The sequence below is a fragment of the Neolamprologus multifasciatus genome, chromosome 16, assembly GCF_963576455.1.
Source record: "Neolamprologus multifasciatus chromosome 16, fNeoMul1.2, whole genome shotgun sequence".
In the NCBI taxonomy this organism is placed as follows: domain Eukaryota; kingdom Metazoa; phylum Chordata; class Actinopteri; order Cichliformes; family Cichlidae; genus Neolamprologus; species Neolamprologus multifasciatus.
The window spans coordinates 5,325,733-5,352,566 of NC_140454.1; the positions used below are offsets into that span (position 1 = coordinate 5,325,733).

At 38.6% G+C, this 26,834-nt stretch overlaps 1 protein-coding gene across 1 annotated transcript; it reads left to right on the plus strand.

Annotated features, from left to right (window-relative positions):
- Positions 1-16,759, plus strand: LOC146500087 (interleukin-1 receptor type 1-like). The gene is made up of 12 exons (XM_085135411.1): positions 1-249; positions 5,641-5,707; positions 6,092-6,341; positions 6,494-6,683; positions 8,738-8,888; positions 9,138-9,206; positions 10,141-10,267; positions 10,566-10,714; positions 10,824-10,961; positions 12,132-12,293; positions 12,504-12,649; positions 15,505-16,759. The coding sequence occupies exons 2-12, from the start codon at positions 5,644-5,646 to the stop codon at positions 15,751-15,753; spliced, it is 1,695 nt and encodes a 564-aa protein (XP_084991537.1). The 5' UTR covers positions 1-249; positions 5,641-5,643; the 3' UTR covers positions 15,754-16,759.
- Positions 16,760-26,834: the final 10,075 nt, after the last annotated feature.

A 26,834-nucleotide genomic window follows, 5' to 3' on the forward strand; every position in this document is an offset into this window, starting at 1 on the left:
TTGTTTTGTTCAGGTGAATGTGTAGTTTTTCAAGTCTGCCTGTTGAAGTAACAGTCGCGCTGCTGTTGTTGTGACTGTTATGTAAGCATGGACCCGGGGTGGGGCCAACATGAGAGACGGGAAACAGGCTGGTGACGAAGCATGTGTGCATGAGAGAGAGAGAGAGAGAGAGTGAGAGAGAGAGAAACAACCATACCAGCAGCATCGAGCTGATTACACTCCAGCGGCCAGCACACACACTTTTGTGAGGTAAGCAAACACTTTCATTACTACTAACAATTTTAACTTCCTTGCTTTAGGATATGCTAAGGTTCTAAATAGGTATACTCCAAGTTAAGTGACAGAAAAAAGAACTAGGGTGAGAAGATAACTTATAAACTTTATAAAGGCTTTGCAGATCTGTTTACGGATCTTCTCAGATCTCTTCCATAGTTATTTCCACAGCATCTGGAAAACAGAACTGTTAAAGCTAGCAATACTTTAAACTCATAGTGGATCGAATCAGTATTCAATTTGAATTATTCAAGAATTATTATAAGACTTATTCAGGATTTTAACACTTTGATTTGATATGAGCTCAAGCTGCAAAATTAGAAACTTCCTGTATAGAAGATATTCAATTCAATTCAATTCAATTCAATTTTATTTATATAGCGCCAAATCACAACAAATGTCGCCTCAAGGCGCTTCATAGATACAGAGAAAAGCCCAACAATCATATGACCCCCTATGAGCAAGCACTTTGGCGACAGTGGGAAGGAAAAACTCCCTTTTAACAGGAAGAAACCTCCGGCAGAACCAGGCTCAGGGAGGGGCGGCCATCTGCTGCGACCGGTTGGGGTGAGAGAAGGAAGACAGGATATGATATGATATGATTCAAAGTGCAACTCGACTGAGCAGTTACAAATCTTGGTGAACATTTGTAGCAATTCTATGTGAACAGGCGCTCTACTGAAGATGAAAGTGGTGTCTCTGTTGCTCTCTGACATGTTTTTAAAACATGTCAGAGACATGTTACAACTAGAAACAAAACATGCTACAACTAGAAACTCTTGACAGACAGATTGTTATACTGTTGGCACTGTAACACCATGTGACTTGTGTTCACTTTGTCCTTTTGCTGTTTTTTTAGCTATTATTTCTTATTCAGCCACTGAGTCTGTCAAGGACATTGTGAGAAGTGTTGCACCGTGCAAAAAGTCCTTAAATGACAAGATAATTAAGTTCGATAACCAGGAATTACTTGATAACAATCTTCACAGATAATCAGTGTCATATTCTGCAATCAGTCATCAATTTCACCTGCAACTTCTTCTGACAAGTTCCTGTGTTATCGGTCCACTGAAAGGCTTCTAAGCAACCAGCAACCAGCTGGCTCAAAACCAAAGGAAACATGCAAGCCTGAGAAAAACAAAACACACAGCATTCTGTTCTTTTGAACAACCAGCGATGAGAGAGCAGCATTTTAACTGATTTCATAACTCAGTGATTCCTGAGATTAGGGACAAAACAGGTTTTAATTTTCTAAAATATAATTTTTGATTTTTCAAAAACATGTTTACATATAATTGTTTACACAAAGTTTTGGCTGTCTCACCATGTTTTGGTACAATTTCCCAGGTGTAACATTTTTTAATAATTTATGTTTTTGCTGGAGAAGTGCAAGGTTTTTGTCAACACCGTCAGACACAAGGAAATGCAAAAATATATATTTTAAATTGTTTCAGCTATTTTGACTATTAGCAGCTTCTCTATTCTATTGTTTATGCACATATGTTTTCAAAGTAATTATGCTACGTTTAAAAGTAAGATTCTTTGGCTTTTTATTATTAGAGTTACAGTCATACATATTTTCAGAAGCTTGTATTTAATCTCTATAAGAAACAATCATATTAAGCAGAATGCAAATTACACATTTATTAAGAAAACTATGTATTTTCTTATATATGGTTCTCCAAAAGAGAAAAATAAACAAATACTCCATATTATGGAGTTGACAAGGTGCTGACGGTGGTGACACAAATCTGACGGTGGTGACACAAATCTGACGGTGGTGACACACTAGTAGATGGTTATTTCTTTCAAAATGACCATTAAACCATAGCAACCTTTGTAATATCACAAGACACATCGTAACAATTCTGTTTTTGCACATGTCAAGTTCTACATCTTAATAGTTCACCAGCAAGCAGCTACCTACTACTCCTTGATTCCTAAAGTTCTCTGTGGTTGTGTGTTTAGATCCTGCTGGACTATCTCTCCTTTTGACTCTCTGTGCTTGTTTCCAAAACCTTCTCTTCTGACTTTTTTCTCTTTCTTTCAGATCACTGATGTTCTTTATTTTTCTCTTTTTCACTCTATTTCTCCATCTTTCCCTTTCCTTTATGAGAAACTCTTTATTCAACTCAGGCTGGCTGTTAATTTTTTCTCTCCTTCTTTTTTGATCATCCTTGTTCCTTCTCTTTCATTCCTCTACTGACAGCTTCCCCTTTGCTATCCTAGTCTGAAATGTACCATTTTGTAATTACTATAACTTTTCTGAACCTTATGCTTTTTCACAGATTAATGATGAATATTCACAACACAATTATGCATTAAGCAATAGAAATGCTATCCGGTCTTTAAGTCTGATGTTATTAGCCGTTTCCAGGTCCAAACTCCGCTGCAGATCCCAAAGTCAAAGGAACTCTGCGGCATCACTGAGAGTTACAATCTGTCTAAATTCTTTCATCTTTAATAAAATGATCAGTGTGGCTGCTCTACCAGGTGTAACATCCAGGCATCCATGAAAACAGAATATATGAAATTTAACAGAGTTAGAAGTTTGCTTGTTTCCACCTGAACATGATAAACCAGCTCTGCTACCACTTCCAACATAAATAGAGACAGAAAACTAAACAACAGTGACTATTGTCAGGTTACTGAAGTTGGGCTAGCTGGTATATAGTGATGTGCTACATGATCGCTAGCGACACAGCTATGTTAGCATAATATAAACACAGTGAAGCTGGAGGATGAATGCTAACTTTTTACGACTTGATAAAGGTTAACGTGAGGGTTCCCAATGGTTAGGCTGACAGTGATCATTGGCTGTTTTTAGGCAACACGTTCTCACTCCCAAAGCGTAACATTTTACGCTAGGTGACAAATCGTCAGCATGTTACGCCTCAGGAGTGAGAACGGGCTCTTTTAGGGGCTTGTTCAGATGTAATAGAACAAGATAAAAAGCATTAAAACATTTTAACAGCACAACAGGCTTAATGAACACAGAGTAGTTTGGGCCCGGAAGCAGGATTCATACATCATCACTTAAAGACCAACTCTCAGGCACAGCTAGCTCAGTAGATGCCACATGATCGGAAGGTTGGGCGCAGTGTTGCCAACTCCTCAGTAAGGAAAATCGCTATTGGCTGTCCTAAAAGTCGCTAAATGATGTCATCGCCTAATTTGCATAATTGGTCATGCTAATATAATTGTAACTTACATTGTTGGAGAGAGAAACGTCCTAAATGCATTTAGAATTTATTTAGAACTACAAATTACATTTATTTTAGCAATTATTGGGTTTTTTAATGTCACACTTCCAACCCTACTCCTTTATCCGGGCTTGGACCGGCACTCTGGTGGAGTTACTTTGTGTGTGTGTGTGTTTATAAGTAGTTTTAAACCTCGTGATCTACAAAACAGCATAACGGTAAAAGAACTGACTGCGTTACAGTCAGTGCGGGAGCAGCGGCTTCGCTCATGCGCGATTCATTTGCAGTTCGGACGCATAGGTGTGAGCATCTTCTTCCCTGATAGCAGCTGGGGGAGGACTATCCTCCACCCGTGAGCGCTTTCGAACGGGCGAGGTGCCCACGGCAGCACCCGCTGCTTGTTGAGATTAAAAGCGATACCCACTTTCACGTCAAAAAGTCGTCATAAATAAGTCTCCAATAACACCAGAAAAAGTCGCCAGATTTGTCGCTAGTCGCTTTTTAGAAAAAAAAAGTCGCTAAGGGGGTCTGAAAACTCGCTAAATATAGCGACAAAGTTGCTAAGTTGGCAACACTGGTTGGGCGTTCAAATCAAACGAACAGCGGCTATCCTGGATTTGTAGCTGCCCACTGCATCACTGGGTTAAATGCAGAGGACTAAGCATTTTCCGACAGGATTAATAATGTATTCATAAGCAATGAGATTCAAGATAAGACAAATTTGATAATATTTGACACATCTGTGAAGCAGAAATATCAGTAAAATACACAGGAGGTAATATATCTGAAATATTAGTAAAAAAAATAACTTAATATAAATGGTGAATAGTACACTTTTGTGGCATTTGTCAACACCATTAGGAAAAGGTTCAACACCGTCAGACAAAAATCCTGATGGTGTTGACAAAATACCCGACTTTCTCTCATAACACATGTTTATCTGACAGAAGCCATCTTGTTTTTCATCAGTTGCTTATGGCTTCTACAATCTACCTAAATTAAGCTCTTTTTACAAAAAAAATAATTAAATCTTGCATTACATCGACTTTGGTGGTGACACACTATGGTTGTGACAAAGAGTTTTATCAGAAAGGTATGCAATAAATGACATTAAAAAAAACAAAAATTATCACAGCAGTGACCTCATGGCATGTGTATCAAACACGAAGTGGTAAAGGGGTCCTCAGAGTGTAAGCTACCCACAATAATTCCTGATTTTTTTTGTACTTTTAAAAAAATCTGATGGTGTTGACAAAAACTTTGGACACAATTTTAATCACTTAAAAAATATGTAAAAATAAATTTTCAATTGCATATTTTGATATTATATAAGGTATTGATTAAATACTTAGTGACGAGAGCCATGATGTTTAATTTTACATTACTTTTAATTTTTTTTTCTGTATTTTAATATTATCACACCTGCTTCTGGACAATGGATTTTTAAGGTACTGGTAATGTATTGTACCATTTAAAATAAATAAATATGGTAAATGGTCTGTATTTGTATAGCGCTTTTACTAGTCCCCCCTAGGGACCCCAAAGCGCTTTACACACCCAGTCATCCACCCATTCACACACTGGTGGAGGCAGCTACAGTTGTAGCCACAGCTGCCCTGGGGCAGACTGACAGAAGTGAGGCTGCCATATTGCGCCATCGGCCCTTCTGACCACCACCAGTAGGCAATGGGTGAAGTGTCTTGGCCAAGGACACAACGACCGAGACTGTCCGAGCCGGGGCTCGAACCGGCAGCCTTCCGATTACAAGGCGAACTCCCAACTCTTGAGCCATAATCGCCCCTATATGTATAAAAAAATGCAAAATTATACTTTTGTTGTATAAAAAATTGCCTTAGTTTGTCTTTTAGGCAGTTGGGTTAACACTTGTATGCATATTTTTAACCACAAAATTGGGTTTTATCTGCCGGACATGTTTTGTCCCTTATCTCAAGAATCACTGAACTGTCACATTATCTGTGGAACAGACAGGGAAAAGCACTTTAAGCTATTGAGGCCATGGTAAAAACCTATGTGCAGGGCTGACAGTGTATGAGTAAAGCAAGTTAATAAGTTAGTGTAATTATATATGAAATATATCACATGATTCAGAACAGTGTGGTTTGGCTTTGAATGTCCTTTCTCTCTCTCTCTCTCTCTCTCTCAGCTAATGGATGCTTTCCAGCTTCTCTTTCTTGTTGCAGTGGTGACATCCGTATCAGAATGGAAATCAGGTGGTGTATACAGTACATGATTCATCTGCATGTGCGGTTTAACCTTGCAATGAAACCATGGTGAAGCTGCACACCCAGTATTAATCAGGCTCAAAAGGCCGCTGATGTGAAATACATATCATGACAATTTTGAGCAAGTTGTAGAAAAAGTTATATCAAAAGTTATCATTGATGGGTCAGCAAAACATCAAAGCCAAAATATAGAAGGTATAAATGTATGGCAAGACAGAAAGGCCATAAAAATCGTTGAAAAACATTAAGGCAAAAAAGAAAAGGAACATTTCATAAACTTTTTAATTTCATCGTACAGCATTGTAGCATCTGCAACACACCTTTCACATTTGCATTTGCACTTATCATCATTTCTATCTGCTTCTCCCTCAGTTTCAGATTCTGGCAAATCACAATGTGAGACCATGAATGAGGAGACCATTACAGTTCTTGAAGGGGAGTCTCTTTTTTATGTACCTTTTATTTTAGAAGCAAACTTCAACAATAAAAATTTTACATGGTCCAAATATAGCACCCAAATTCAGAATATTTCCTCTGATAAGAAAGCCAGGGTGCATTACCAAGGCGAAGCACTGTTTCTCTTAAACCTCAACATTTCTGATTCTGGAGATTACACTGCTTGGTAAGAATCATCTCTAGGAAATATGTTACAAAATTTCTATCTAGTATCTAACATTAGTGATGGTCTGGGTTTTCTTGAACTCTAAAACAATTTTCTTCTTTTGTTGTCTCTTTTTTTGTTAATGTGCTTCCCACTCATTGATTCACTTTTAGGGAAATCAAGTCTTCAGGACAATGTTTTAAACACCATGTGAAAATTGAAGTGTTCAATGCAAGTTACAGAGGAAGCAAGATGTTAAACTACGTAGAAATCAAAAACTCTGACCAGAGCAAAAAGGTCCCATGTCCTGAACGAGTCCAAAGCACATGTAGTGCATTCGAAGGAAACATCACCTGGTACAAGGTAGGACAAAAAGCCCAGGTCAGCTTCCTGTTTGTTTGGCAAACTTGCAAACCTGCACCATTGCCTTAAATGCATCCAGGAAAGTCTACGGGTCATCCACCTCTGCCATTTTAAATAAGGAAACACTACACATATAAAGGCTACGTGACATCATGGAGCCCTGCTTTCAAAAACTGCTTTCAAAGATGTGTGGCTGTGAAGCTGGATTTAAGAAATAAAGTTTTAAAAATCATGTTCAGCGTCATCTTATGTCAGTATAGAAATTGATACTTTAGTTTACGTTAGCTAACTAGGGACAGAATCAAAACTCAGAGGAAAATAACTGCACTAGAACTAAAAAAAAAAAGCAGTTTCAGGGAATTACATTTGTGCTGTCCCTGGCTGCAACAATGAGTTTTATGTTTAAAAACCGAGGATATACTGTCCACTTTCATCCTGTCTCTTTAGCAGTAACTGGCTTTCATTGATTGGCTAGCTGCACTCAAACGGAAAAATCTAGCTGTTAGCCGCAATGTTCGGGTTTATAAAGCACTTTTTAAAGCAGGACTCAGAAGAAGAGATGCCACGCTTTTTGAAACCTTTTGTGTTTTCCTCACATCATCTCACTGACTGGATTACTTCATATTAAAAGTGAGGAAAAGTGAAGGCTTTAGTGTGAACTTCAGCTTGTGAGTCTGGGGACTCAAACAGGCTCTCCTCCACACTGTCCTCATTTATTAAAGTGCTTTATAAACCAGAACATTATGGCTAACAGCTGGCTACTAGCCAAACAGCGAATAGCGACTTACTACTAAAGACACAGACAGTAAAAGTGGACAGTATATACACAGTTTCTTAACAACAAACTCAATGTTGCAGCCCAAATGTGATCTCCTTAAACTTATTTTTGTCATTTTAAATTTGTAATGTTATTATTTTTCCCGGAGTTAACGATTCTGTCACTAGTTAGCTAACATAAGCTAATGTCTATTAGCCACAAACAAACAACCACAAAGCATACTGGCAGAAGATGGGACTAAACTAAACATGTTTTTAAAACTTAAATCCAGATTTATAGATAGTGTTACATCTATGTCGGCTCAGTGGTGTAAATTAGTCGGGGTGGCTGTAGCTCAGGAGGTAGAGCAGGTCACCTACTGATCGGAAGGTTGGTGGTTCGATCCCAGGCTCCTCCAGTCTGCATGCCAAGTATCCTTGGGCAAGATACTAACCCCAAGTTGCTCTCCGATGCGTCCATCGGAGTATGAATGTGTGTGAATGTCGTTAGAAAAAGCACTAAGTATAGATAAAGGGCTTGTGAGAATGGGTGTGACTGGGTGAATGTGGCATGTTGTATAGAGCGCTTTGAGTACTCCGGGAGAGTAGAAAAGCGCTATATAAGAATCAGTCCATTTACCATTTGTGTAGCATTTCATGTCCCCTATAAAGGTGTGTGTTTGCCAGTTGTTTGTTACGCTGAATGATTTGGTGCTTGGCCATTTTGAATACACGTTTTTTTGGGGGGATTTTTATGACTTTTCAGTAATCGTTTTTGGCGATCAAGGCCATTGGATTAATTGATGGTATGACCCTGCCTGGTTTATGACTCTGGATACTTTGCTAAAATGGTGCAAGAGCTAGTTGCCAACCAGCATCAAGCTGCAAAGCTAAGAGGTGCCAGAACTGACTGCTGATGGTAATAAGTACCAGTACTAACCAGTGAAACCATTGGGGCAAAAGATGATTCCACTGGCCCTGGAAGTTGATGACATTAAAATGTTGCTTGACTTCTGAACAAAGGAATTTTATTTAACTTTTTAAACATTGTCCATGTTAATACCAGTGTACATTTTTATGTAAGATAAAAGTGTTGGGTTCATTGCTATAGCAAGAACCTGATTACAAGTTAATAAAAAGGGAGCTTCTTTAATAACCTCTAAACTTTTACAATACAACAATTACAAACTAAGACACAATGATGTAATTGACAGGGCCATTGTGATGATTTACAAAACAGACCACGTTCATTGAAGTAAAATGTGTTGCTTTCCCTATTTGTGCCCTTCTCGGTGCAGGATTATACTCTTATTGAAGATCAGCATGAAGTCGAATTGAGAGTGCATAATGCTGCCAAAGACCACGAGGGCCTCTACACCTGTATTTGTACCTGGGCATACAATAATAAGGTGTACACTACGTCAGGTTCCAGGGAACTTATACTTCTAGGTGAAACTGCATTCTTTGGTGTTTAGTTCTGGATACCAACACAGCACATTGCAACACCAACATAAACTTGACTATATAAGTGAAATTGTAATGGCCTGTACATTTAACATGTTTAGTAATGAGCCAGAGCTAAAGATTTGTATGTATGTCACGGGTTTTCCTGATTTTTCAAAACAATACCCATATTATAGCATACCAAATGTCCTATTAGAGGATGAAAAATGGCTCACTCTTTTTGGTTGCTTGCAGAAAAAGCTGTGCACTACGTAGAAATTTTGACCCCAGCTGATGAGTCGCAGGAGCAGTTTGCTGATGAAGGTAATAAAATCTCATCTTCATGTCAACATGTTGCTGTCATAACACTGCAAATACTTGGTTAATAACAGTGATCCTCTGAAAGTTACTCAGTTAGCACTTAGCAGGACTAAAGTTGCATCCATACAGGGAGTGACTGACTCATCACTTAAGAAGGGGGAGGTGGAGCAGTGTGTTTTTGGGGACCAGTGCCTGATGAGGAGACACCTGTCTAATGAACCTCTCCTCTGGCAGTAGGTGTGGGGGCCAGAAACAAGACAAAGCCAAAAACAGAAAGAGAGAAAGTTTGTGTGTAACGCTTTGTGTGAATAAAATTGTTTGTAAAATGCAGCCCTCTGCCCTTCCTGGGGAGAGCTCACAGTGGCAGGAGCAACTGCCACACTGGTGCCCAATGTACCTGGTGACCCAGGAAGGAGTGGCGGTTTCTCCAGCACTGTCACCTCCACTCTCTGAGGTGGTCTTATTTAAAATGACGGAGGTGGATGACCTGTACACTTTCCTGGATGCATTTAAGGCAATGGTGCAGGCTTGCAGGTTTGCCACCTTCCATTTAAGGGAGTGTTGCTGCAATCAGGGCTTACAGGCATCCCATAGTGCCAGTGGAAACTAAATACAGGAATAAACATAGAATTAAGGCTGTGTTGCACCCCCTGATGTTTGGTACCGATTGGCTGGGGTTTGATAAACTGGTGGAGGTGTTATACGAGTGGCCATCGGGAAAGATTTTCAAGGCATCCTATTACTACTCCATAGCTGGTCACATGGAATATATAAAAACTCTGGAAAGAATAATGGCCCAGTTTTACTGACTGTGCATTCAGGGGAATGTGCGCCTTTGTCGTGCATCTTACCCTGTATTCCAGTGGGTTAACCCGCCCTCTTTCTTTCTTCATCCTTCCTTCTTTCCCTCCTTCTTCCCTTCCTTCTTTCCTTCCAGGCTCTGAGATTAAGCTGAATTGCTCAGTTTTGTGTGGGACTAATGTGAAACATGACTGTATTGCCAGCTGGTACATCAATGGAATTCCTTTCAAAAACAGGGATGGTTATAGTCAAACTACCAAAATGTAAGCCTCTTTTATACTTTACACAATGTACACTTAATGTTTTGCTGATCCTTTGAGTGGATTTCAACATGTAGTTTAAGGTGCTTCTAAGGTATTTTACAGAATAAGTTAACATGACCTCTTTAAGTGCTATTGTTTAAGAGTCACACTTAAGAGAACCTCAAAGATCTGTTGCAAATATGTTAAATATTAACTGTTATGTATTTCCTATCCTTTGTCTGCAGTGAACCTTTCTGCTGAACTTTGTCTTTGACCCTTTGTCTTCTTTAACAAAACAAACTCTTATCATATTTGTTAGAGCAACTGAGGAACCTTCAAAGAATACCATTGCCACTGCAATCCTCACCATTAAAAAAGTGTCTGCTAAGGATTTTCAACAGAAGTTTCAGTGTTTTGGCGAGAGCTATTACGGAACAAAGAATGCCACTTTAACTCTTAAGAGGAAAGGTCAGTCACAGGACCATTGATTGTTTTTTAGCCTTGCTAACAAAAATGTCTGTTGACTTTTAGCGAAGCATGGAAATGTTATTTTACACTATAATTTTGTGTTTCCTAGAATCCATAGTTCCACTTGCCATTGGAGGAGTATGCATGTTATTCGTTGGTGTTTTTGTCGCTGTTTTGGTCAAATACTTTGCCATTGACTTAGCCCTGTTCTTCAGACCCTACTTCCCACTAAGCAGTAGCAATAAAGGTAAGAGAGTAAATATTTTTCTTGGGGGCTTTATTATCTTAGTTTTGTACCAACAGTAAAGGAATGAAGTACAATGCTAATTAGTCAGTTTCAGAGGATAGACCGAGCCAGTTTAGCTGCTACTCCTGCTCCCTGGCTTCAGTGCTATACTTTAAGGAAAACTGCACCAGTTTCACACATCCAAGACTTAAGAGAGGAAGATGTTGTGGTTATAGACCCTGAAATATTATGTCAAAACAAAAGTTACTTCCTAAAATATTCATCAGCTTGTTTGCTACAAAATAGTGGTATCCAGTGGTTTTCAATATGACAAATTAGAAATATAAGAAAAATACAAGAGTAACCAAATTGAATAACAAATAAATAAACCTGAAGTGTTCTGGTTCCTTCTGAAGGTTCAAACAACATATAAAAAATGCTGGTTCACTTTGGCTATGGTGAGAGATGGCATGACATAGACTCTATTAATCCCACACTGTGGCAATTCACATAGTTGGAGCGATAATATATGCACAGTTTTTAGCAGCCATTTATCATGTGTGCATATTCCACAGTCTCCAAACTGGTTTTGGAAAGGTTAAACCAGGTGAATATTAAGTTTCTACATTGGCCTTCCCAAAGCCTGACCTCAACCATATTGAAAATTTGTGAGTGACGCCCAAAAGCGAGATGATATCACAAATTTAAACCTACCAGTTCTGCCAAGAAGGGTGGTCAAACATCCGTCCAGAATTGAGTCAGAAACTTTTGGGCAGCTGCTAAAAGCATCTGGTCAAGGGGCATCTTACCAAATATTAGTGGTAGTATTATCATATATTTGAGCCTGTATGCATAATCTTGACTCTGCATTTGTGGGATGAATTAAAACCTGTCCTCCCAATTGTTGTTGGTTTTTTTGTATGTTTTAACTCATTAAAGATGTATGCTGTACAATTGTTCCACCCTGGAAAAAGAAAGGTTCAAAGAAGTTAAAAATTACACATTCATGTCAATGATGAGTGTTTGTAACGTCTGACCACAACTGTTCAAACACAAATGACTTATTGTGGTGACAGGGTCACTTTACATCACAATGAGCCGATAAGGAAGAAACATTAATAAAAAAAAACTGAGAAAACCTTGTCAAAGAAAGTACATCAATTTCCACTGATTTGTTTGTTTGTTTCCCAGACACAAGTTTATATGACGCCTATGTGGTCTACCAGACACCAATGGACAAGATCACTGAGGACACACTCTCTCAGTTTATCACGCAGACTTTGCCCTCTGTCCTCGAGGATAAGTGCGGATATCGGCTCTTTATCCACGGGAGGGATGACATACCAGGGGAAGGTCAGTGTTTTATGTGCTTTAATTGTAATTTTGGACATCAACAACCAATATATGTTGTATTTGTGATTCGGGTATTTTATTGTCTGCAGTGTTCTTTGTAGCCCAGCTTAAGTGCTAAAGGGATACCAGTGTTGTGCTGCCTAATTTAAAGAGCCATCATGTACCTGTTTTTTTTTTTGTTGTTATTTTGTTTTTGTTGTACCACAACAGATCGTCTGGAGTTGGTGGAGAAATGCATGAATCAGAGCAGGAGGCTCATGGTCATTCTCACACCAGATCTGGGATCAGGCTCCATGACGACAGAGCGATGGCCTGCCTCACCCCAAACCTCAGTGATGGGAGGGTTTGATTGGCAGGTGAGAACTGAGACAGGGACTGCCTGGGAGTATGCTCATTGGCCTAATGACCTGTGATTGACAAATCATTATTCAAGGACTTGTAAAGCACCCAAAGTGCTCATCCAAAGGCTTTAAAATTGGACTTCACAAACCAGTGAGTGGGGTCAAGGTAGCTATGTTCATCTTTTATGCTGTCACAATCCACACATCAGAATTCTCTGGCTCACAGAAACCTGGCAGGTTTGCATACCAAGAGACTCGCATAAATACGCTTATCCAGCGTTTCCCACTTTCTCTGTCTGTCTTTCTCTGCTTTGCAGGCAACGTGAGCAGGGGCCTTTGTAGCATCTTTTTTAAATGGGGGTGGGAGTTGTGGAACCAAGAACAAGGCACACAAGGAGGTCCACAAGAAATTGTAGGGCCTTGCAATATAAAGTGTGTTGAGGCAACTGTTGTTGTGATTTAACGCTATATAAATAAAATGTAATTTAATTTCACTGAAACTGGAATATTTAGTCAGAGATCAATTCAGTGCAGAATAATTTGCTGTAGAAAGCATTAGACATGGAGTGAGGACCTTGCCAACTGCTTGGCTTTCCTCCTCCTGGCTTTGTAGGAGGCGAACAGGGCAGGAGGCAGGTCCTGAGAGGAAGTACACTTGTTGCCACTGGATAATGGTTTAAGAGCCTTGGTGCTAACATCCTCTCTATCTTCTCCACAGTAGGCAAATTTGTTTTGCTTAATTCTCTTTCTTTAAAATACGACTGATTTAGCCACTTCACACTTCTTTTCAATTTAATTTAATCACATACATTTTTGTTCCTTTCATATTTGTCTGTTTGAAATTTTGAGCTGGCTAATGACAAAAGTTTTCAGAATCCTGTGCAGCCCTGTGTCCCATTTCATATTTATTACATGAAAAGCTGTGTTGCACAAGTATAATTTTGTGTTGGATAACTGTTTTGCAGTGTGGAAAAAAGTATTGAAAAGTTATACTTCTACTTAATTAGCTTAATGGTGCACAGGGTGTATAATTAATATAACTGCACAATATATTTTAAATACTTATAGTATACACCTATTGTGTGGAATTACACTTCAGATTCTTTTATCATTTTAAAAAATACCTACAAGTGGAATCCAAACTGTAATATTTGCATCCAAAATATAGTGGAGTAGAAGCAGAATATGGTGCAGCACTTAAATAAAGTGCAAGTAAAGTAGTCAAGTAAATATAATAAGTTATATTCCTGTACTCTAATTTATTGGTATTGCATGATGTAAGATACTGGTACTCTAGTACAATACCGTCGGTGGGAAAAGTACAATATTTTTACAGCAAATCTAAGGAAACAAGTGCACATGGGGGAAAAAAATCCTTGTGGAGAAATGTAGCATAACCTCCACACACTGTTACCATTACATTTTTATTCAATTACAACTTTTTGGTCCTTGCAAACTTTGTCAGATACAGAGATAAAGTGTCCGTGCAAACATTTGCATCTATGTATGCATTCAGTAAGGTTCGGCCAATTAAGGATGCCTGGCTATTAGACATGTCACACAGACTGAAATATTGGAAAAGAATAAACATAATGGTAAACGGGACAATGTGTGGCTGTTATACTATATTTCTCCACAAAGACACTATTTGAAGAAACAGACATTTGAAAAAAATGTAATGATCAGATAAAAAGGAGAGATGGAGGAGAGAGGGGAAAAATGAAACTGAGATGCAGCTAAATAAGTACCACTTGGGGACCAGGGCCATGTGCTACAAGTTCAATACATCCACTCCATATGGCTTTATACACGATGACCATCAACTTTATTTTGGTGTAAGTAAGCAAACAAGCAGTAATAGCAGTTACACATAGTTGAATATTTGGCGCACAATTGAATATTTTGAATTTCATTTTGAATTTTTCCTTTCAGTTCCATTGATGGTTCCATTAATTTATGGTTAGTTTTTACTAATTTAATTGTTAGTTTGAACCTTTTTATTAACATAATGTGGGTGACATGTTAAGAAGTTTAGAAAAGGCATTGCAGTTATCAGGCGTCACTTACCTTGACACTAGCAAAGGTAAGTGACATATCATATGTTAATTTATTCATGCGAATTGGGAGGCTTCTTCACACACTAAGGTTAATTATGGAGTTACACAGGGTTCTGTACTAGGACCATTTCTATTTACATTATACATGCTTCCCTTAGGCAGCATTATTAGAAAGCGTAGCATACGTTTTCATTATTATGCAGACGATACCCAGCTTTATGTATCCATGAAGCTCGATCACATACAGAAATTAGTTAACCTGCAGGTTTAATTGAGATTATTTTACTGAGCCATAAAAATATAAGAAAAACAATTTTGTCCATCTAACTACCCCTTTTTCACTCTCTGTGTGTTCATACACTGCTCTGCATTTAATCATCAGTTCTTATTAATCTGGCTCTTGTCACACCGTGTTTTTTCTCCTATCTCCCCTAACCCCCAAATAGCTGCGCTTCCTTAATCCTGGTTCTGCGAGCAGTTTCTTCCTGCTAAAAAGAAGTTTTTCCTTCCCACTGTCACAAAATCCTTGCTCATAGTAAATTTTCTGATTGTTGTGGTTTTCTCTCTATTGTCACAGGATCTTTACCTTAGAATATAAAGCGCCTTGAGGCATCTGTTGCTGTGCTAATAAGGAATAGATTGATTGTTGTGAAAACAAATGATTCTACTTATATGTTTATCATGGCATCAGATTTTTATACTTAAGTTTATTCTATTTTTTCAATGTGCAGCACTACTAGATAGCATTTATGTAAATAAAAATACTAAGTGTACAGTGAAAGGGTGACTAAAGTGTTGTTGATCATTTACCAGGTGGGGCTCCACCATGCATTGGTCCAGAGGGAACTGAGTGTGATTTTGATCCAGCTGGGAGACACGGGGCCACAGCAATACACACACCTCCCCCCGGGCCTGCAGCACCTGATTCGTAAGAGTGCCCCTTTGAAGTGGCCAGAGGGCTCTGGAGGCGCTGCAGCATGGAAGTCTCGCTTCTGGAAGAGAGTGAGATACCTGATGCCTGCCACACCTGTCAAAAAATGTGCACAGTCTACTATTATCTAATACATCTTTCAACACATTTTGTTGTAAATGTAAGAAAATGTAAGAAAAGGATGATCAGGATTTATCTTTTATAAATCCCAAGAAGCCATTTGTCATGGTCCAGAGTCTGTGACTCCGTGTTTATGTTTTAGTTTATTATTATTCTGTGGTTTTGTTTATTCTGGGTTTCTCGTACTCTCCCTTTTCACGTTTCATGTTCCTATGTTCTGTGTCCCCCAGTCTGTGTTAAGTTTGTGTGTTGTGTCATTACGTGTATGTGTTTCCTGTTTTATTGTGAAGGTCTGCGTCTTATGTGAGTGTTTTCAGTTTGCCTCCCTGGTCTCGTCACGTTAATCACTCCCACCTGTGTGTAATCTCCCTGTGTTTCTCTGAGTGTATTTTAGTCGTGTCTTCTGTCGTAGTAGTTGCTGGTTCGTCTGCGTTGTTCTCCTCTACTTTCCTGTGCATTCTCCCCGCGTTGTTCTCCCTGCATCTCTGTTTCACGTCTCGAGGTTTCAGGATTGTTTTTGCTTAGCTTTTCCCAGTTTAGTTTACTCTTAGGTTTTGGTTTTCGTCCACCTCGTCCCTGTTTGTTTCACCTTTTTGTTAATGAAGCTCACTCACAACTTAAGCAGTCTGCATCTTGGGTCCGTTAATAATTCACACACGGCTTGCCCCGGCAACCCGTGACACCATTATACTCATTTTTATATATTATCATTTAGTAGTGATGGCAAATGAAGCTTTCTGAAACATTGAAGCTTGTATTGAAAAACGGTTCATTACTCTAAGCTTTTCAACACAGTCCTCTCTGGTGACATCTGGTGGCCAAAAATATGAAGAGCAGCTTGAATCCACAAAATAAAACCAACTGCTTCGTAATGATTGCCCACTCTACAGAGTGGAATTCTGTCTGATATTGGGCTGCTGTTGTGTTGCTTTGAACGTGTATTTTTGGTGTTAAAAAAATGTGGTTTATTTGTTTAATAAATAATTTTGACCAGTAAACTCTCCTTGTTTAAACATGCACCATGGTGTGGTCTTTCTTTGCTTGTGACTTCTTGATGTTGGTAAATACAATAATTGAAAAATACCACGTTACATATAACATACATATAATAATGCACATTATGGAGTATGCTTCTGCTGTGAGGTCCTGCCTCCGTGTACTTATGCAATTAATCGCTAGACGGGTATATTTATAAATAATATTATATTAGGGAAATTTTCCTACACATATTTTTGACCTGGGGGCAGAATTGATTGTGAAATGGAAAGGGAAAATGTTTATGAACTTGCTAATTAAAAACATGATGCATTTAAGGTAACCCTTTTTCATTTTTATTTAAGAAGAGAATTTATTCCACTGTGCGATGGCCGAACCTGTTCCTTTTCGTGGAGATCATTTCTCCTGCCTTAAGGAAAATCCCTTCACATGGCACAGAAGAGGCTGGAGTGCAGAAAAACTGGTAGAGATGCAGTTATACAGTCTACCTGGGCCCCACAAACTATCAGCCAAAGAGAATAAATACATTAAATTGTTGCACATTTTGTAGACTAACATTTTAAGATAATTTTAAAAATAAAAAATATATTTTTATAACATTAAATGTTACGAGTCAAATGGAAGTCTTTCTAAAGATATTTAATGATATTTATATTATGAAAAACAGATTTTTGACATTTTAAGTTTTTCCTGTTTCCAGATTAAATAAACACGCACAAAACAAAAGCAAACAACAAGAACACAAAGCTGGAAAACCCACCCGATCACCGGTCACCATCAAAATCCCACGAATGATTCACTTCCTTATAAACCATTGAATCAGATACCGAAGCAGTTAGGTTCTAAATGAAGCTTCGGACGTCACTGATCACGTCACTCTGGCCAAACGAATCAAGCTTCGACACAGTGCTTCTGAAGCGGTGTGTTGATTGTTTTTTTTGACACACGCACCGGAGCTTCAGCTTCAAGCGAGCCATCACTATCATTTAGTAGTATTCATTTTAAAGTCATTCCATTCTGTGATGTTATTTTATTAAGCTAAGTTGTTTTTCTTGTTTTGGCTCCTAAAACGGTAATTTCCCACCTTTTGAGAAAACCAAAGAATTTATTTTTCTTTTCTTTTATGTAATAAAAGTATTTGTATTTAATTGCTCACATGCTTGTCACTCCATATGGCTTTGTACATAATGACCATCAACTTTATTTTGGTGTAAGTAAGCAAACAAGCAGTAATAGCAGATACACATAGTTGAATAGTTGGTGCACAATTGAATATTTTGAATTTCATTTTGAATTTTTCCTTTCAGTTCCATTAATTTATGGTTAATGTTTTACTAACTTAGTTGTTAGCTTGAACCTTTTTATTAACATAATGTGGGTGACGTGTTGAGAAGTTTAGAAAAGGCATTTCAATTCCTGGATAAGCTAAAGTCTATCATCGAAAAGATTTAATTATTGTTTAAAGCTACTGTTTTTTATTTTTATCCAATTCAAAAGCCGATAAAAACATGAAATTAATGTCAACAACATCAAAGTAAAAAACCGCCTATGGGTGAAATAAATTCCACAAATATTAAAGAGGGGGTGGATGGTTTCTGCTCTGTCCTTAACATGTTAAAGTTACAAAGTGTTTATCCAGTAGAGGGAGACAAATATCACTGTTACTGTGTGTTCGTCAAAAGTTTCTTTACCCTGTGTTCACTTTTAAGAACACAGGGTAAAGAGATGGGGGGAGGGGACAATAGAACCATAAAAGGTGACTGCTGCATGCAAACCACAGAAGTCACGTAAGTCACATTGTGACTATGTTGCTGTTGCTAAATGTTTAATATTAGTGAACTTTTTTCAAAACCACATATAATTTCATTAATAATGTTTATGTCAGGCTGGTGTTCATCGGTGTAACTTTGTACTGAACATCGGGGGGGGGGGGGGATCAAGATCTCTGTCTAAATCAATAAATCTGGGTGAATTCCCAGATGATTAAACATGCAACTATTTTGCTGGTAATACCTGAAGTGAGTAAAGAAAATTAACAGCCTATTTATGCAAGATAATTCATAATTTTATTAGAGGGGGTTATATTGGTTGGGTCTGATTATTGGGGGGGTCATAATGCCCCTAACCTCCCTGGAAATTACGCCTCTGCTGGTGTTGCATATTCTTAGTTTGTTGGTCTTGTCTTTCTTCCAAGTGTTTATTTTCTGCTTCTATTCCATTGTCTGCTCTTCTCCTCTAGTTGAAGCTTCTCTTCTTCAGTTTGTTTCATTTTGTTCTGTAAATGTTTCAAATGTTTCTCTGGTCGAACATTTGAAGGCTGAGAAAACAACTGCTGCGAACAAACCGACTGAAAATTGCTGCTTCTCACTCCTGTTTATGCAAAATTTTCAAATGATCTAAGATTTTAAAGGCGTCCTTGTGACATCATCACTCCCTAAGCCAATGTGATTGTCAATTGACATTTTTGAATGGCGATATTTTTTCAACCGGTTTTCAAATTAAAGGTCATATTTTAGTGTTTCTTAGTTTTAGATTAGTTGGTTAGTCAAGTTTTTTGCTTAATTTAATGAATAAAAATAACTGCAAGCAAACTAGTGACAAAGATGATGATGAATAATGGAGGGAACATGAATGTCTGCACCCGATGTAACTTGCAGATGTATTGAATGGTGTTAAAACCATCCATTAAAAAGCCAGACAACTCCCAGGGTCAGTGGGTTTCAATTATATCTTGATGCCATACATGCAGTGCTGTGAAAAAGTGCCATTGCTTTGGAACTAAGTGGACTTATATTGATCAGAGAGTTAGAACAACTAAAAGAAACTTAACATGAAAGGAACTAATATGGGTTAACTGGTAGTTGATACAAATCAGGATTTAAAACCAAAACTGACCTGGGAAGAAAGAGAAAAATATTTTTGTTTTATTTTTGTTTTTTGTTTTTTTATTTGTCTTCTTCTTCCTTCTGGGATTTGGATACAATGAGTAAAGTATGAATATTATACACAAAAATACACTATTACCCATTTCTTGTTTTTAAATCAAATTCAAATTTTATTTGTCACATACACAGTCATACACAGTACGATATGCAGTGAAATGCTTACACAACTGCTCGTGACCTAAAGAAAAAAGAAAAGGCTATGAATAAGATAGGAAATAAATATGAAAATGAAAAAGGGTAAATTTAACTGGGAAATAATAAGATAAAATATATAAATTAAAGTTGAAAATAAAATAACTGTACAACACAATACACAGTATAGAAATATATAAGAATGTATGAAGATATATATATATATATGAAGATAGAGATATAGATAGATATCTCTCTCTCTCTCTCTCTCTCTCTCTCTCTATATATATATATATATATATATATATATATATATATATATATATATATACAATAACAGCAGCTGTACAATTATTAAATGGAAATGAAGAAATATAATGTCCAGTGTTGTGCAAAGTGTCTTGTGCAGTGCAAATATGCTTAAAGTGATAAAATTAAGAAGAATTATTCTTGAATGAAGACACTGATCTGACACATGTTAAATTTAACGAATTATGTTTATTGTGTCCCCCCCCCCCCCCCATCTCTCTACCCTGTGTTTTATAAAGTGAACACAGGGTAGGGAGATGATGGTGGTGGTCAGAGGGCCCGGTGGCACCAGTGTCCGGCAGCCTCGCCTCTGTCAGTGCGCCCCAGGGCAGCTGTGGCTACAACGTAGCTGCCATCACCAGTGTGTGAATGTGTGTGTGAATGACTGAATGTAGTGTAAAGCGCTTTGGGGTCCTTAGAGACTGAGTAAAGCGCTATATAAATGCAGGCCATTTACACTACATTCAGTCATTCACCCATTCACACACACATTCACACACTGGCAATGGCAAGCTACGTTGTAGCCACAGCTGCCCTGGGGCGCACTGACAGAGGCGAGGCTGCCGGACACTGGCGCCACCGGGCCCTCTGACCACCACCAGTAGGCCAACATGGGGTTAGTATCTTGCCCAAGGATATTTGGCATGCAGCCAGGAGGCAGCCTGGGATCGAACCACTGACCTTCTGATTAGTGGCTGACCACCTGAGCTACAGCCACCCCAGAGAAACCCCCAACAACCCCCTCTGAGCAAGCACTAGGCGACAGTGGGGAGGAAAACCTGCCTTTAAACAGGCAGAAACCTCCGGCAGAACCAGGCTCAGGAGGGGCAGTCAACTGCCGGGACTGGTTGGGGGTGAAGGTGAAAAAAGAAAAGGGATGAAGAAGGGAGGGGAGAAAGTAATTGATGGAGAGGTGTTTGGAGAGAAGGGGACAGAGGGCAGAGGAGAGCTGAAAATTTAGATGGAATACAGGAATTGTGTGAATTGTGTATCGATCTTGAAAGACTGGATCATTTCTTTCTTTCAAGATTAAAAAAAGTTGGTGACTAAGTATTTGGTCTGAATGGCTTGGCGATGGCTCTGCCCAGTGCGCAAAAGAACCTGACAATGGCAGAACGCTTCGCTTTTGGTTTTCCCAGACGATCTTTTAAACTAGCCAAAATGCATTTTGCAGTTTCACTTTCTTGTAATTCCATTGAAACTATAACACGTTCTACAAAGCCCATGGTGTTGCAGAGATCTTTCAGAAGTTTTTTGTCAATAGTTTTAAAAGTTTTGGGTGTAATATAAATCTCTTCATCCTCCAGTTCTGCCCATACATAGTCCAAGAGCCAAGTGAGGATGTGACTTGGGTCTTGATATGTGCACGGCACGTTTGCCTCTTTAAAGGTTGTAGAGATGAGCTTGTGCAGGATGAGCTTAAACTTTGCTTTTTTTTCTGCTTTTCTGGCTTTACAATAAAACTCTGCCACTGGGCTGGGTTTTATATTTTCTGTGGTAACTGATGGCAGTGATAACATGCGTTCCTGCTTATCTAATACAGCCAGTATGACTCTTTGGCTATGGCTCTCTGCCTGGATATTTAACCACCATCTGTATAGTCCCAAGAAGCGCCTTGCTATAGCTCGCAGATCATTATGCAGAATATTCTGTCTTTCTGCCGTGACGACTTGCTCTGGGACAATTTCAGGTCCCGTGCCTTCCGAGGTATATTGGTGCAGAATATCTGTAAGTAATTCTGTAGACACCACTAATTTACCCTGTGAAAGGATTTCCTTGTTTGTAATTACAGAGTTGACATCTTCAACCAGTTTCTGCACTGACTCACTGCTTTTAGCAGCAGGTGTGCTGTGGCATCTGCTCCACAGTTGTATGGCAGTGCGAAGAATCATTACTTTTGCAAAACGTTTTGCAAAGAATGATTTAATCTTATCGGCAGCTTTTTTCAATGACTGCAGAATCTTCTCTTTGATTTGTGCAAGACTCCAAGAACCACAGGGCCCTTCTGAAATATCTTCAACCACTGAATTAGCAAGTCTGGATATAAAACTCTCATTCTCTTCAGCAATATCAGATAGAAGGGGTCTATATTTGGCAAGTTTAATCAGTTCCTCGTCAATAATCTCACTGAGTTCACTGACAGCCTCCTGGATAGTTGCATGCACAATTTTAGAGGTTTCAGTCTTTAAGCTGTCCTTGTGGCCAGTTACATGCATTTCTTGTTCTTTGCCTACAACTTTCTCTAGAACATTCTCTAGGTCTACTTTAATGTCCAGACGTTCTACCTGTGTAGAACTATGTGGTTCTTCGTCTGGACTTGTTGTTCGCCTTTTAAATGAGGGCATACAGTTTACTTTAGAACAAAACCCTCTGATCATTTGGACGGCAGAATTAACCATTTTCTCCAGTTTTTTTGGAGGAATAATGCGCTGCCTTATCCTTTCCTTCCCAGCTGACTCGCTGTCAGCAGACTTAACACTCCGTACAACCTCTTTTACCATAAGATCAGTTAGTTCCACAGAGCTGCTTGTATGGTCTCCGTCCTTGACTTGCAGAACATCTGCAAAGGCCTGAGAAAAGCTGTCAGTAAATACGGGTGACAGACCCTCCTCTGTCGCGGGAATGTTTGCTTTTTTACATGCACGTACGATTTGATCACGTGCTATTTCTATTAAGTCCACAATAAACTCGGCCAGGAGAATTTTTGTGGCAAAATCAGGATTTCCTGATCTTAGTGAATTCCACTGTTTACATGTTATCTGATCGAAAAATGACTGGATAACAGGGCGGACGATTTCCACTGTCACTTGCTTAATTTCTGTACTATTATTATTTTCAAGCATGCTGGCTATTTTTATTTGGACTATTATGGGTTATTTTGACTTATCGTATCAGTAACCTTCTGAAATGTATTTCGTTTTTTTCTCCCTCGCTAAACGTGAGTTAAGTTATGTTGCGCTTTTGCTACTGAAATGGAGCTATGTTAGTCCAATTTAAGAACTTTTGAGACGCTGGGGGCGGGGCCAAATACAAAGGATCAAAGGAAGCCGTTACCGCCCATAGCAACCGTTGCTATATGACGAAACCTTTTCTTTATGTCGTTGAAACAGCAGCTGAAAAACAACACGTCACGGCGGACGGCGTATTTTAACCCTGTGTTTATCCCAGTCACGTGTGACGGACGCTCGCGGATCTCCTCGCGCTATAACAGGTCAGAGCAGGGTCGGCAAGCTGCGGCTCTTCAGTCCTTATACTTCGGCTCCACGTGGTTCGGAGAAAAAATATATATTTATCTGAAGTGTATTTTATTTGTGTTAGTTCTTTTTAACTTGTAGTATTAAATTGGAAGATTATTGTGATCTTGAAATCTAATAATAAAATTATGTTATTATTTTTCATCGCTCAAAATAAGTGTCATACTCACGTAAACCATACCCGCCGAAATGCCGTGCGAGCATTTATCGAGACTTTCAACCCCAGGCATGCCAAGTGTAGATCTTCGGATCCACATACTTATGTGAGCAGCTATTCTCCACCATGAACTATGGTAAAAACAAACACCGCTCACTCCTCACAGATGACAGCTTACAGTCCTGCGTAAAGATGAAGTGACTTTGTACAGCCCCCATTTACAGACGCTGTGGGCAGAGGTTCAGGAGCAGAAGTCCCATTGTAAACATATCACGGCAGACAGTAAAATAAATATTTATCCAGATATTTTGCAAATATGTATTTTTCATTTTCTAGCAGCATAGTGCTTTTTTCCAATTATTTTTTTAAATTCAGGTCAGGGCTCCCCTACAGGCTGCGAAATTCCAAAGGCGATATAAGGATTACGTCTCACTACAGTTTTTGTTTCCCATACAGTAAAAAAAAAATACATTTTTCCTGGCCAAAATATATTTGAAATATATGTTGTATTTGTGATGCTGAAAAAAAAAAAATTTAAATTGAAAATATATTTTTTTCAAACCAAAATACATTTCAAAAAGATATTTCAGGGTGAAGAAAATACATTTCCAACCTTACAGTAGAATGTATATCAAAGTATCCTTTATTTAAAATGTATTTAGTGCAATAATGATGATAATAATAATACTAAAAGTAACAACATGTTTCATTTACATCTGCAAAAAACAGTTGGATTCAAACAAAACAGAGCCAAAGGTTTAGTAAGAATTAGGTTGTTTATTCATTTGCTTACAGTATTTCACATTACACAATATCTCACTATAATGTAGCGTTCACTTGACTTTGAAATTATCTGTCAGTGATACAGTAAACAAGATACAACAACTGCTATGTACACTTTAGTTTTTGACAATATTTACAATATAGTACTTAAAGGAACACACTCCACTTTTTTTGGAAATAGGCTCATTCTCCATCACCCTCAGAGTTAAAAATGCAGTGTCTTCTTTCTAGATCCGTATGTTAGTAGGGCTCTGGAGCGTGATCTTACCGGATGGGGCGTAGCCAGGATTTTTGGTTGAGGCGCCATATTAGCAGGCCAAACAAATGCTTGCTGTGTGGTCGGTTGTAATGTTAGATTGCACTACTGGCAAAGGAATAAGCTTGAAAACGGGCTCTTTTCATTGTTTCCGCACCTGGAAGCATCATGAGGTGTTGGATGTTACCAAAAGAAGGCGTCTAGCCTGGATAGCAGCTGTGAGACGAGCTGATATTCAGTTCTCTACCAGCCACAGATATCTGTTGGTGTGCTTCAGTATTTTCATTCTGGTAAGTTCTAAATAAGTTCATATTACTCTTTTTATTTTCAATTCGCTCTGAGGTCATAGCAAATTAGAACAAACATGCAGAACTACTTTTATTTATAGAGTTGATAATTATTTAGCATTAATGAAGGCAAACCAGCTGATGAAATGAATGAAACAAATCCTGACTGGGTTCCAACACTACACATGGGGCACTACGAAATCCCTGCTTCAAACTGCATGCTACATTCCACCATGCCAATCAGGTTACTTCTTCCATGTGAGGGTGAAAAGGTGACCCTCCTGGATAAGATGGCAAAGGTTTGCTGCGTTTTGGTGAACATGTACCCCAGTGTGGTAGTAAAACCAGGGGAAAATACTCTTGTTGAATACTCTTAAAAGTCTTGTGCTGTATATGTAGTGATACATTTTCAAAAGAGACAGTAAATTACAGAATGCTAGTAGTGGGTGATATTATCAAAAGGCTGTCATGATTTTATGTAAACATTTTGTCATTTGTAAACTATACATGACATTGATTCTACATTATACCTGATGTGATGTTCTATAAAGTGGTTTTAATTAAAAATAGGCAAACATTTGTTTGTTTCTTTATTCAACTTTTGAACAGTGGTAATTAGTAAGTACATAATCAGTAAATGCAAATTATTTACATGCCCCCCTAAATTAAAACATTATGGGTTATTCAGAACAGAACTATGCTTGGAAAAATATTTTCCCATCAGTTGATCCAACTTCTCCACAGTAGCAGGTGGAATTTTTCTGTTTTGAGGACGGCTTCTTTTCCCTGTCACTACAGATGGTCTGTTTATGTTTTGATTGAGAGCCTTTTTTTGGGCAGCTGAAGAGAAGAAGTCTATCTTATGGTCAACCTCTGGCTGTATCTTGGTCATATTACCCAGCAAAACCCAGTATGCAGGTTCATCTGTAGTAGTCCTTGTGCCACAGATCCTCACTGTTGCGTCTACTGTAAACAGAAGAGCAGGGACATGGGTGCAGGTCTCCACGACTCCGGCCATACAGCTGCAGTGGGCGGCTTCAACCTTCCCTGTGATGCTCACAATGACCCATGGCTGCAATTCTGGTTGATTCAGTCTTTGAGAGAGCAGTACCTGAAACACACACAGACAAAGTTCAAGACACGAACTTTAATAAGCCAAGGCCGACACAAATGTGTTGTATCTATGTTCAAATACATTAATCATAAATGTAACAAATAAAGTGTTTTTATGTATCCATCTATAGAAAGCTGCATGTTATATTTTAAATCTGCATGTTTCTTTTTAGAAACCTATCAGCAAAAAACTTAAGTATGTCACGCAAGGATGTAATCACTTTCAAGAGTGAGAAAGCATAAAGTTTGACTTTAAGTGTAATTAGGATTATTTATAATAAATATGAATTAATTAGTGCAATTTCTTTAACCATAGAGAATAACGAAATCCTTCAGGACAATGTCACATCAGTGCACTGAACTCACTATGTTATCCATCTAACAGCCTCCACATGTTCTCACTGTAATTTCCCCTCATGAATGAATTTATGCTGCACTAATCTGAATGTTCGGAGGGAAATCCAACGCATTTTTGTCACGGACCGGCTCTGGGGACTCGGGGTCCGTGGGCAGTGGGGACTATGACTGTTGTTGTTATTGTTATTATTATTATCATCGTCATTATTATTATTATTATTATTTTTATTATTATTATTATTATTATTATTTGGTGTGTTGTCTGCACTGCCCCTGTGCACATCTGTATGTAGGCAGGTATGTGTGTGTGTTGCCTTTCTTCTGTGGCCAAGTTACAGGCACCTTCAGCCCTGGGGGCGTGGCCTGACTTGAGGGCTGGCCACACCCGAAGTCCTTGCCGCACACCTGCTCCTCATCTGGGCTCGTCGGTGGAGCTATTTAGATGAGCGATGGAGCTTCCACTGATGCTGGATTATTGCGTTTGACTACACGTCAGTCTTCAA